The sequence below is a fragment of the Mauremys mutica genome, chromosome 3, assembly GCF_020497125.1.
Source record: "Mauremys mutica isolate MM-2020 ecotype Southern chromosome 3, ASM2049712v1, whole genome shotgun sequence".
NCBI lineage: Eukaryota > Metazoa > Chordata > Testudines > Geoemydidae > Mauremys > Mauremys mutica.
The window spans coordinates 33,745,890-33,758,753 of NC_059074.1; the positions used below are offsets into that span (position 1 = coordinate 33,745,890).

General features: G+C 38.0%; 1 protein-coding gene across 2 annotated transcripts in view; it reads left to right on the forward strand.

Moving 5' to 3' along the window:
* Window positions 1-8,451, forward strand: part of KIDINS220 (kinase D interacting substrate 220) — a 171,940-nt gene extending 163,489 nt beyond the window's left edge. Inside the window, exons 28-29 of one of the 2 annotated variants that reach the window (XM_045010686.1) lie at window positions 815-1,063; window positions 8,232-8,451. In XM_045010686.1, coding sequence (XP_044866621.1) covers window positions 815-1,063; window positions 8,232-8,270 — 288 coding nt within the window. In that variant the 3' untranslated portion in view covers window positions 8,271-8,451. Of the gene's footprint in view, window positions 1-814; window positions 1,064-3,313; window positions 5,765-8,231 lie in introns of those variants that run through there. The other variant, XM_045010685.1, reaches the window with a different exon arrangement.
* The last annotated feature ends 4,413 nt before the right edge of the window (window positions 8,452-12,864 follow it).

The following is a 12,864-nucleotide window of genomic DNA, read 5'->3' on the forward strand; positions in this document are numbered from 1 at the left end:
AGAGCTGATGTTGTTTTAAATTTGATCTAGAACTCCTCATTTATTTTGCTTTTTCCTTGGTACTATAAGTCACTTCTCATGGTAAATGTGCAAGCGTGTATCATTACGTTGGCTGCATCTTAAAACTCAAACTATTAAAGTATTGGTTGTATTGGACTTACACAATCCATACAGTGAGGGGCAGCTGTATCTCTGATACTGTTAAGCCATACGTGTATACTAAAAGATCTGTTCTTCCCTCAGCTTGAGGGTAAATAACAACATAGTTAATGGGAGCTAGGGACAGGCATCAGACTGTTAAATTCTCCACAAAGATGTTTGAGTGCTGTTGATTCTCTACTCCTATACTGCAGAATATGTTTGTGCTGCTAATTCACAGACTTGTAAATATTGATGGTTACTAGACAGTGTTTTATTGTGATACTGACGTTTATTAAAACTATTAAATGTGGTATTTGTTTTTTCACTCTTAAATGTATAATTAGTATTTTGTTTTACAGGACTTGCATACTTGAAAATTGAGTCTTTGGCATGTTAATGCTTAAAAAAGGCTGTGTACAGTAACTATATATTAAGAATGATTTTCATTGCAGACAATGAGGACAGTTCCATAAAGAGAACTCTCCCAAGTAGTCTTTTTTTGGTGAATCATTCAGAAACATGCATGCAATTTTACAATTAAAAAAAGCAAGTTCCATTTTCCTGTTTCCTTTTGTTTGGAATGTAATTGTTACAATTTAAAAAAGATTACTTGCTCAAACCATTTTATCTTGCTTTGCTGTGTAATGACATATGTACTGTTTTTTACATTAAGGTACTCGAAATGAGAAATACAGAAAATCAGGTTGTTCATGAAGATTCTCGTGCAGTGAGTGAACATGTTACCAATGTGATTCCTCACAATGAGCTTGCTCATCGTCCTGTGCATAATAGTGAATTGCCTCACACTGAGCTTACAGGAATTTCTGCTCAGGTTCCCTACGCTCTCAACTTCAGCTTTGAAGAACTGAACACAATTGGTCTCGATGAAGCTCCTCCACATCACAGTAATTTGAGCTGGCAGGTATTTACTAAAGAGATGTATTTTGTTTACCTAATATGTGGGAAATTATTCTTTGTTAGATGACAGGGCAGACTGCAAGTTCACTCTGTCTATTCAGATACCCTCTCAACTCCCTGTCTTGCCCCAAGACCATAGTTTGGAGAGAGAGTAGGGAACAACCCCAAATAAACAATTTCCACTGCCTCATCCTCATTTTCTCTCACTCCCCAATAACTGTTTCTCTTCCCTGGTAATTCCCCTCCAGGGGGAGAGTATGACTAAAGTACTTAGTTCACCTTGCATAAGGCATGGTAAATACTAGATATTTCATCAGATAAATTCTATTAATCATACTGTTCAATCCTCACAAATGGTAACTATTTTAATAACTTGCTACCAGCATGCACCGCTCAAAGGTTGAGAAATATATTTGACTTTTTAATTTTATTTTATTAATTCTAACATGCACAGTACTATTGGATGTCAGAGCCTGGGTCCTGTATTGGCAAGTGATCCAGCATTAAACTCTGGATTTGGGACCCTCCTCTCATTCTCCCACAAGTTTTGTGCATATAATTTTTGGCTTATAATTTCCAAAATCACACTAAGTATGAGCATTTTTAGGTATATGGGGCCTTTACAGAGGTTATACAATTGATAAATGAATAAATGTTTTTAAGGCAATGGTCAAGATTTTAAAAAGTAACTAGTGATTTTCAGTGCCTCAAATTCTGGGCACCCAAAAAATTGAGGCCTGATTTTCAGAGGGTCAATCCTCAGCACTTCTTGAAAATCGGGTATTTCAAGTTGAGCACCCAGAAACTGAGGCACCCAAAATCACTAATTACAACTTTTGGCCAATCTTTTTAATCATCATAGTTATAACTGAAATGTACACAAAATGATTTAGGACATAAATGAGTGTTTCTTATGAACACTTCAGGTAAAATCCAGTCTCAGTATGTCCTTTTCAACACCAGTATGGTGTGGCTCACTGTCTTTTATTTGTAGTTTTTCATTATATGTCAAGAGCCCAGGAATAATGGAAACAAAGATTTTGAAAGACAAACACAAAAAAAAAAATCAAAACTTTAGAACCACAATAGAGAGAGAAACATTAATTCAGAAAAGTAAGAAGTTAGTCAGTTTGACCGTCTACTTTTGGGAAGCATTGGAATCCACCATTCAGAGGATATATAGCAAGTTTGCATCAATAAATAAACAAAAACCGGCTCATCTAAAGGGGAAAAGGCACCTTTTGGAAATGGATAGCCAAATTAAATACTCCTTTCTGAATTAATTTAGCTCTATTTAATAGGGAATATGCATACATAACTGACCATATCCATCTTTGAGACTGCAGTGTTCATTATGTAGCAGCTTGTTGTCTTTCATTGAATATATAAGATGCTTATTTTTAGACATTGTTTTATTCAGCATTAATCATGTTTGGCAACTTCACAAAATCCTAGTACATAGAAAAGAATCTTGTGGAGAGCTGTTAGTAATATTTAATAAATCACAAGACCTTAGTAGTAGTACAGAAGGGATAACAAAACTACAGCCCACAGATAAGATCCTTCCTAAGGCTTCTTGCACATAATTGCTTGCTAAAGAACAGTTTTTGAGGAAAAAAGGAAAGAATCAGGAAAAAAAAAATGCATGTAGGACCAAGAGCAAGGTGGAAGAGAAAGGATAAGTGAAAGAGAAGGAGCGAGGAGAGAAGAGGTGAGGAACAAAGTTCATATTCCTAATCTGAAAGTCTGATTTTTCTGAAACCAGCTAAATACAATGAAAGTTTCAGTAGTATATATTCAGCGCTAATGCGTTTAATTATTTTCAAAATTCTCCCTCACAAATATTTGTTGGCAATGAATTGTCCTTGAAATTTAAATAAAAAAATTATATATACATGTGTGTGTATGAGCGAAAAGCCTAAACTCAATACACCAAATGAATTTAATAATTATAAAGTCTCTTCAAAAAGGATAAACTTTAAATGTTTTGATTAAATACAGATTTGTATGTAATTTCTTTTTGCAATGGAACAGAAATGACAGTGTTTTGTGGAGTTGATGAATGAGTGTGAATACAAATATGACTATTAAGCATTTATCCAGATCTTTTAAATGGTTATTTAAGAATTTAACTGCCATGATGTATTACAGACAAAAGTTTTTCATTCATTCATAAATGCTATTGCTTCTGGTTATATTAAAATAAGGATAATAATAAATAGTTTTGTTTTATTGTTTTTTTGTTTTTTTCCAGTCACAAACTCGCAGAACTCCAAGTCTTTCAAGTCTCAATTCTCAAGATTCTAGTGTAGAAATCTCAAAGCTTACTGATAAGGTGCAGGCAGAATACAGAGATGCATATAGAGAATATATTGCTCAAATGTCACAGCTAGAAGGAGGTGCAAGTTCTACCACTGTAAGTGGCAGATCTTCCCCACATAGCACATCGGCTTTCTATATGGGGCAGAGCACATCAGGGGGCTCCCTCCATTCCAGTATAGAACAAGAAAAAGGAAAGGATGGTGAACAGAAACAAGATGATGGACGAAAGTCCTTTCTGATGAAGAGGGGTGATGTTGTAGATTACAGTACTTCAGGTGTTTCCATTAATGATGCATCTCCTTTGGACCCTATCACTGAAGAAGATGAAAAATCTGATCAGTCTGGTTCCAAGCTTCTTCCAGGAAAGAAAACTTCAGAAAGAACAAGCATTTTCCAGGCAGCAGATTTAAAACTAAAAGGAGTTACTTTGCGCTATCAGAAACTGCCAAGTGATGAAGATGAATCTGGAACAGAAGAATCAGATAACACTCCACTTCTCAAGGAAGGAAAGGATAAGAAAATGGATGGGAAAGTGGACAAGCAACCAAAATCCCCAGAACATGGATCTGAGCCTATTAGAACCTTCATCAAAGCAAAGGAGTACTTGACAGACGCCCTTTTAGACAAAAAGGATTCCTCTGATTCTGGTGTGAGGTCCAGTGAAAGTTCTCCAAACCACTCCCTCCACAATGATGGAGCGGATGATTCACAGCTTGAAAAAGCAAATCTCATTGAGCTTGAAGATGACAGCCACAGTGGAAAGAGAGGAATTCCACACAGTCTGAGTGGCCTTCAAGATCCAGGTGTGGCACGCATGTCAATTTGCTCAGAAGACAAGAAAAGCCCTTCAGAGAGCAGCTTAATAGCAAGCAGTCCTGAAGAGAACTGGCTTGCTTGCCAGAAAGTCTATAATCTAAACAGAACACCTAGTACAGTCACCCTAAATAATAACAGTGCTCCAGCCAATCGAGCTAATCAAAATTTTGAAGAAATTGAAGATATCAGAGAGTCTTCTCAGATCATCCTGCGCCCTGGCTCCAGCTCCAACTCAGCTGCAGTTCAGAATGAGAACCTAAAAAGCGTGGCTCTCAAGCGAAGCCAGCGTTCAAGTTATACCAGGCTTTCGAAAGATTCTTCAGAGCTCCATGGTGTTACAGCCTCAGACACTGCAGGTTTTGGAGAAGAGAGAGAGAGTATTCTGTGAAAGGAACAAACAAAATTAAAACAGAGCATGTCTGTATGTCAGAATTTTCTTAAAATCCCTGGTTTGTCAGTTCATGATCATGCTAGACACTTTTTATCTCTTTCAGTAACCTCCACTAACAAACCTGGATTTTTTTCCAGGCATTTTTTTTTAAAGAAAAAATAACCTACACTATAAAATATTTCATTACCCCTCCCCCTAATTTATACTGCTCGTAAATATTATGCTCTTTTCCACAAATGAAAGCAGTTCGTGTCTTTCTGCATGGGAATCAAATTTCGTGCCAGAGAATTTTGGGGGAAAAGATGTTTTAGGATTAAGTAGGTCAGGAGTATTTCATATAAAAGTAAAACATAGACATTAAATGTCTGCTGCAATGCACAAACTCACATTTTGTTATCCCTTCTAAAAATTCCAATTAAACAGATTACTTTTAGAAAAACATTGTACCATGTGTTCCCATCTGAATTTACAGAAGCCAGAAGACACAATATTAAAATCCCTCAGGCCCTTGGTAACATGAAATTTCATACTTTTCATTAATTAGTTGATCTCTAGAAGTATGTGCAACATATGAAATAGAATATGTTGGTTAAGTATTAAGGTACATGATTGGCTAACTGTACATCTTTATCACCTGTTCTGTAATTGCTTTTGTTCCTGGCAATTTTATTTGTGCATTGTGCTGATTTGTAGAGGACATTGTCTGGATATAGTGTTAGAATTAACAGATATTTAGTATGTAATGTTCTCTCATTGATTTAGTGAGTGCTCTATTTATTGTTGGTATGTAATTTCACAATCATTGCACTAAATAGTTGTAACTCCTGTTACATCAAGACAGTGTTTGCAAGTATTGTCTGAATTTATGAAGTATTGTTCTGTATGCCCTTTCACTAATATATTGTTTTTCACCTGGTTATAGAAAGGAAAAAGTAATTAATGTTTGCCATTTTAAAAGTAACATTAAAAAATCAGTTCAGTGATAATATAGTGTATCAGCTTTCTTATGTTAGAGTATTTAATCGTTTGTGTTTGTCACTAAATAATGTATCTGAATGTCATTGTAGCAAATACTTTGTACTGTACGTGAAATGTGCATGATTTTGGAAACTTGTTCAATCAAATGTACTCCAGTAGTATAGAGGGAATAATAAATAAATTGGCATATTGCTTTTTTGTCTGAGTTTCTGTTTATTATAGTGATTGTTTCCTCATTTGACAGAAAAATCAAAGGTACTTGAGAGGATGTTGTGATTAAAGAAATTTATGAATTTAATAATGATTAATGTTACAAACAAAGTAATCTTTTTCATTAATAGATCTCCTAAATAAACATCAAGGTACAAAGAAAAATATTTGATCCATGGAATAGGCAAACTTGGATCATTTTTTAGTAATTGGTACATGTGTGAGGGAGGTTAACCTCCCTCTGCTTGAAAATATTCCAAAGTCGTAATCATGTTTTTCATAAGTCACTTTGCTTTAGCTAGAAGTTTTTTGTAATGTGTTCCAGTCTCAGTGCATCTTCAGTCAGATTCATCCAGCTGGACCATGTGGTAATGGTCTCTTTTATCCATATTGAGAGAATGCATTTCTGTGCCAGAGTCAATAGAAAGAGGAGGTTGGCTGTATCTGTTTCTTTAGTTTTCCATTCCCCACATGTCCCCAGCATTAACAATACTGAACACTTGGTATGTTAACACCATAGAATTCTGTTAAACTTGTACATAAGACTGTATCATTTGAATTGTATATTTCCTAAAATATTACCATATTGTTGGAATTCCTTGTGTACACTATTTTTATGATGTCTATTGTAAAGATTTTGAGAAATGCTCTATTTTCAACTAACTTTACAGAAAACACAGTTTCATAATCTTTGCTAAACTTTTTGAAATATTTTCTGGTTCAGGACCCTTCCCTATATTTTACATATCTGTGACTGTACATCACTAATTGTCTTGTGCAACTACGTAGAGTCTCTGAATGTAAAAGCTTTTTTTGGAAAGACAGTTACAAAAAATGTTTGAGAGAGAAGGAAGAGAGGTACATCCTCCTCCTTGAAGACAACTTGGCAGTATTACAGAAAGCTACTGTCTATCTCACAAGCCTTGTTATCTCTGTAACTCATCAGATAATCTAATTGGAGCAAATGTCAGATGGTCTTCACATAATTTTAAACCTTTAATACTCTATAAGAAAGTCTCATCTGCCAGTCCTCATGGAAAGCTGGGTCTTTCTATGTTGAATGAAATATGAGATGCCATGTTAAAAAAAAAAAAAAAAAAAGTTTTGCACAATATTTTCTAGCTTTCATTGGCCAACACTACTAAGGCAATTGTTTGATAACTGACAATTGAAACAGTAGGAGCTAAGTGGCTAGCAAGGTGAGTTTCAATAGATAGCCATGTGCAGTCTTTAGTTCTTAATCTTGCACTATGCTAAAAACTAGCAGAACCAGTTTAGTAACTGGATCAATTCAGAAATGCTTAAAGTTCAGAAATGTTAAGCCATCTCCCATCTTACATTGTTGAAGCTGTTCAAGTGAGGAAAGAGATCACTTCCTTTGGGGGGGGGGAGGAGAGGAAGTGGAATAGATAAAAAAATAGCCCAAGATCTTTATCCAGTATTCCTGCGGAATGTAAAACAACATAAATCTTTACTCAGAACTGGATTATCTGAGCCATATGTAAAATCTCTGGTCCCAGTTTTCAGAATTATTGAATACCTGCAACTCCAGTTGAAGTCCTAAGGAGCTGGAGGTGTTGTGAACATCAGGCCCTTCACTATTTGTAGGTCTGTTCCATTTCCTCATCCTTCTAAATGAGGCTTCACTAATGCAAATGAGAATCACATACGTTTTCCAAAATGCAATTATAATCTCCCACACAGATTTGTTTAATTAAAATTACGTAATATTTTATATATTTTTAAAAAAAAAATCTGATTTACTGCATATTGACATCACAGGTGCATTCTTATGTACTTCAAAATCCCACTCAGCAGCCAAGATGGACCATTTTATTTATTATTTTATAGTGTCCGAAAACATAATAGATGCTTAACAGAAAACAAAGAAAGGCATGATTCCCATGCTCTAAAGAGTTCATAATGTAAATATTTATTGGGGAGTCAGAAAGTTGGGATGGTCAGAAGAAAGGAGGGAATGGAGTGAAAGGGGATGTGGGTTACAGCAATACAATAATACAGTTGCTACCTTCAGACGTGTATACACCATAATGGTTCAGTTGAGGGTTCTTTATATATATAACAAATGCAAGGAAGGCAAGATATAAAATATGACAAAGTTTATGGTGAATGAATAGATAATGGGTTATATCAAATAAATTGATTTGGAAGCACACCTTCATTCCTAAGCAATATAACTATTATTGAAGGCTTAGATAATTATTGTAATTCTGAGCTGGTTATATATGGGTTCCCAATGTAGCTCCTGGAACTAGCAGAATATGAACATGTCATCTGCAAGAAGAACTTGCTTATAAATGTTGTGTGTTAATAAAACAACAAATATTCCTGATTCTCCTTGGAATCATACCTATAAGATGATGCTGTGTGCAAAATGCCTGTAGCTCAAAAGAATGCAGTTTTTTAAATCAAAGTATCTTATTGATTTTTACAGGTTGAATTTAAAACAGAGAGGGGAGAACTGCCTCCATAGGGGGAAAAGGAAAAAGGAGAAGGAAAGGGAAGGAAGGAGGAGAGAGTGAGTTTTCAAAGATACAGGAGAGTAGTAAAAGCAAAGTCCGCCTAGGACATAATGGGTGTATATAGTTGCTGTTGTACATAATCTGTCACATGTATGAAAACGTTGCAAAAATCTAAAAATAAAACAATTTCATATTCCTGAAACTTTTTATTTTTGTATGACTTCATTTCTAGGGCTACTAGCTAGCTCAGTTGATTGAACAATCATGGATACAGGAGGCCATAAATATTCTGCAGTGTTAAAATGTGAGCTCTGTGACTTTGGAAATCAGCATTGGTAGAAATCCAAGAGTTCCATGAAGAATGGGGCAATGAATGCTCAAAATGAATTAAAAAAAAAAAAAAAGTAAATGAAAACTATGAGAGCAAGATTATTGCTGGTATACAGGTCTTTCTATAACATCATTATTATGTGGGTAATTTCTATACCATATGTGGTCCCTTAGACTGGCATCTCCAGAAGGCATCCAAGCCCCTGTGTCTACAATGCAATTAAAAACCCATGGTTGACCCATGTCAGCTGACTCAAGCACCTAGGGCTTGTGTTAAAGGATTGTTTAACTATGGTGTAGATGCTCTGGCAGGATCCAAGCTCTGAGATGCTCCCCGCTCACAGGGTCCTGTAGCTCAGGCTCCAGCTCAAGCCTGAATGTCTATACCACAATTAAACAGCCCCTTAACACAAGCCTCAGGTTCCTAAATCAACTGACATGGGCCAACCATGGGTTTGTAATTGCAGTGTAGACATACCCATATTCTTAGTTTGCATATTTATCCAATATAGGCAAAGTGTGATTTTTTTTGTTTTGTCAGCTCAATTATTGAAGACCTGAAGAGACTTTTTTAAAATACTCTTACTTATGCTTGTCCATTTTTGTCATCAGTCATTTTGGGGATTAAGCTCTGTAGCAGAGGTTCTTATTAAGGGTTCTAGATGTTACTGTGGTATTTCTAAGGAAAATAATATATGGCTATTTTGAGTTGCTTGCATAAAATCACAACTTCAATACACATTTAAATGTTCTTGGGTGTCTGAGGTCAATATTTGTTGTACAAATATACTGAATAGTAAGTGTGATACAGGAAATGTTTACCTGCTTTGATCCTGTGTAAAGATTGCAGCACACAGGTCAGAGACAGGTATAGAGATACTGACAAGGAGAAAGGGGGAGGATGAGAGAGATCGTGAACAATTCACCCCTCCCAATTAACATAACAAAGGTAGTGACAATATCATAATGCTTAACTTTGCTTAAAACAGTAGTTTGTTTTAGATTTGACGTTTTATGGTAAATAAGGTATAATATAATGATAGTTTATAGCTAAAAATTCAAAATGGCAGCCACACTGTTTTTGTATTAAAACATCAAAAACGGAGGACACAGACTAAATTGACCCATAGCAGATAAGAAACAGGGGTGACTCAACTCACTCCAAAATACCTGAAGGGGAGAGGTTAGGACGAGGATCAGATCAAATGATAGGCAGAGCTGATTGGTTGAATTTTTGCCACCCACACAAGGGTGCTAATTACTGAACTTGAGACAGCAACCAATCAGAAGGCCAGAAACTGAATAAAAGGAAACAGCCAGCAGGCTCTGTGTGTGGGCGCAAAAGCAGGAAGAAGGAGAGCAGAAGTTCTTCGAGAGAGATGTCCCTGTGGGTGCTCCACTCCAGGTGTCGGCACGCCCCTGCGCCTTTGATCGGAGATTTCTGCAGCAGTACTCGTACCGGCCACGCATGCACAGAGCCTGCCCCCCACTCTGAGTATACCTCTTAGTGAGCATGCATGGCCGGTTCCCTCAGTTCCTTCTCTACAACGGAGGCTACCCCAATTCCGAAGTAGAGGGGAGGAGGGTGGGTAGTGGAGCACCCATAGGGAAACTCATCTCGAAGAACGTCAGTTACTGCACAAGGTGAGTAATCTCTTCTTCTTCTTCGAGAGATGTCCCTGTGGGTGCTCCACTCCAGGTGACTTAAAAGCAGTAATCTCAAGGAGGTAGGGACTTCGGCTCTGGTAGGAATGCAGTAGATAATACTGCTCTGCCTAATCATGTGTCAGAGAGAGGACCCTGAGTAAGGAGGACCAAGTGGCTGCTTTACAAATGTCAATGGCACTTTACGTAAGAAAGCTACAGAGGTAGATACAGATCTAGTGGAATGGGTTCTGATGGATGCTGGAGGTGTAACATTTTTTATCCGATAGCAGAGTCGATTGAAATGATGTCGCTGTGTTTCTTAACAGCGCTGCTGAAAGGCCTTCTAAATGAGTATTGTCCCTTTAGCAACTAAGGGAGTACTAATCTTCTCTTTATTTTCTTTCACAACACTAACTTGAATGGGAACGTGGTGATGTGTGATTGGTTGGATAATGTCAATTATGGTGCCCATATCCTGATGACAGTAAAAGATATAAAAAAGAATCTAGCATCCTCATTTAGAAATGTCATCATCTCTGTTTTGTATGTATTTGCTGGTCAGAGGTTTTATTTCTGTTTCAATGAAGTATAATGATTTGGCTGTAGAGCTCAGAAGACTTGGGATCGATCTTGCCTGTAGCTAAAAATATAAAGGCCCTACAGTCTTTAAAATTGCATGCAATCTATAAAAATGCTTCAAATTATGCTAGTTTAGGTGGTATTGTATACTAATTTAAGATCTCAGGTTCATGGTCTACATTGTTAATCAAAAACTCATGCAAAAGCTACCCTGCACTCGCTATACACATTAATAGATGGAATTGGCCCAAAGAGTATTTCCAGACTCCTTTGCAGCATATTAGCCCCTTGGTTTTGACTTGGCATTTCTAGGGAATACCACAAGCTAGCTGGAGAAAGTTTCCAGGAGCTGAAAGCAGTTTTGTCAGCCATTTGGGTTGTGATGGGACCCCCTGGGGTAAACCAGAAATTGTGGGCCCACCGTGCCTCCTTAACAGTCCAGCCTGGGCTGTCTCTCACAAAGCTATGCCAGTGACAAACAGCAGACCCCTCAAGGTGCTGTGATCACTCTGCCATAAACATGTGAAGACCCATACCCAGCTAAATTGCATGAAGGCTCTCCAAGACACTCATGAATCATACAGAGAGAGGCACCATTCAGTGAACCCAGCCCTGCACCCCAGAAATACACTGTCTTACACTGCTCAAGCCTCCCTTGGACAGTGCAAGCTCATTAATTAGTTTGCCACTCCAGCAAACAGTAGTGGACGTGCAACAGCCCTTGTTAACCTGAGCTGAGATTCCCCAAGCACTTCAACCAAAAGCACACTGTTTTAGGTAAAATATAAAACAGATTTATTAACTATGGATAGATAGATTTTAAGTAATTATAAGTGACAGGCATAGAGATCAAACTTGGTTACATAAGGAAAAAAATTGCAATCAAGATTCTACAGACTAAGCAAAATTTGAATCCATTTTTCACACTAATATATGTTACAGGCAGCTCACAGTTCTTCTTCAAGCGATGTCCATATGGGTGCTCCCCTGTAGATGCGGCAGCGCCTCCTGTGCCTAGGATTGGAGATCTTCAGCAACAGCGCCTGTCGGACCGCACATGCACACTTTCTCCATCTCGCGCCATGAGCGAGACATATATAGCGCAGTGCAGTCTGACTGCCCCCCAATCCTTCTTTACCACCTTTGATCTAGGATGGAATCTGCAGCAAAACCCGCTCCTCCTTTTTTGACTAGTTAGATAGTGCCTTACCTGTTAGTTTTAGTGTAGTTAATAGTTACTTCATTCTTTTTGTCATCTCCCTTAAAAAAATTACCCTTTCGTCTCCTTGTTCCCCATTTGTAGCAGAGGTTTCCATTTTCCCATTTCCCGCCCTTCCTGACCAGGAAGCTTTTCCCCTCACCTTTATGCTTGGATCTTGAGGGTTTAAGAGAGGTGTTTCCTGCCAGGATGCCTTCCCAGTAACTGACAGCCACACGCAGTGCATTCGCTGCCTGGGAGAGGGACATGTCCTGCAAAAGTGTACTCATTGCCACAGTCTGACTGCCAGGGCCAGAAAAGACCGGGACATTTAAGTAAGACTTCTGATGGAGAAATCACTGCATCCAGCATTGGACCCTGGCTGAATACTTTCCCTGAGCAGCTCTCATGCTCTGCTAGGTTGTCCACCAACCCTCATTTGCCACGTCCCTCTAAAAGAAAAACTCCTTTCCCTCTGAGACATCGCCAGCCAGGACACCATCCCCTGCAAGGTCAGTTGCCTCAACGTTCTCAGAGATGGGATATAGCTTCAGGGACCATCCTAGTACATCTGGTACCAGAGCTAAGCAAACATCTAAAGACCATAACCAGGCAGACCTACAGCCATTGGCTCCATTTCTCGACACTGGAAACCAAGACACAAGACCTTCTAGAACGATGCCCACTATCCAGACCAGACCAACTTCGGGCACTTCGGCACCGACAAAGCCACCATCAACATTTATTTTGGCACTGTCAAAGCCCTTGGCACTGATTAAATCCTCCACACCGAGCAAGTCTTCAACTCCATCTGCTGGCACTCAAGAGACTATACCTTTCCCTTGGCACTG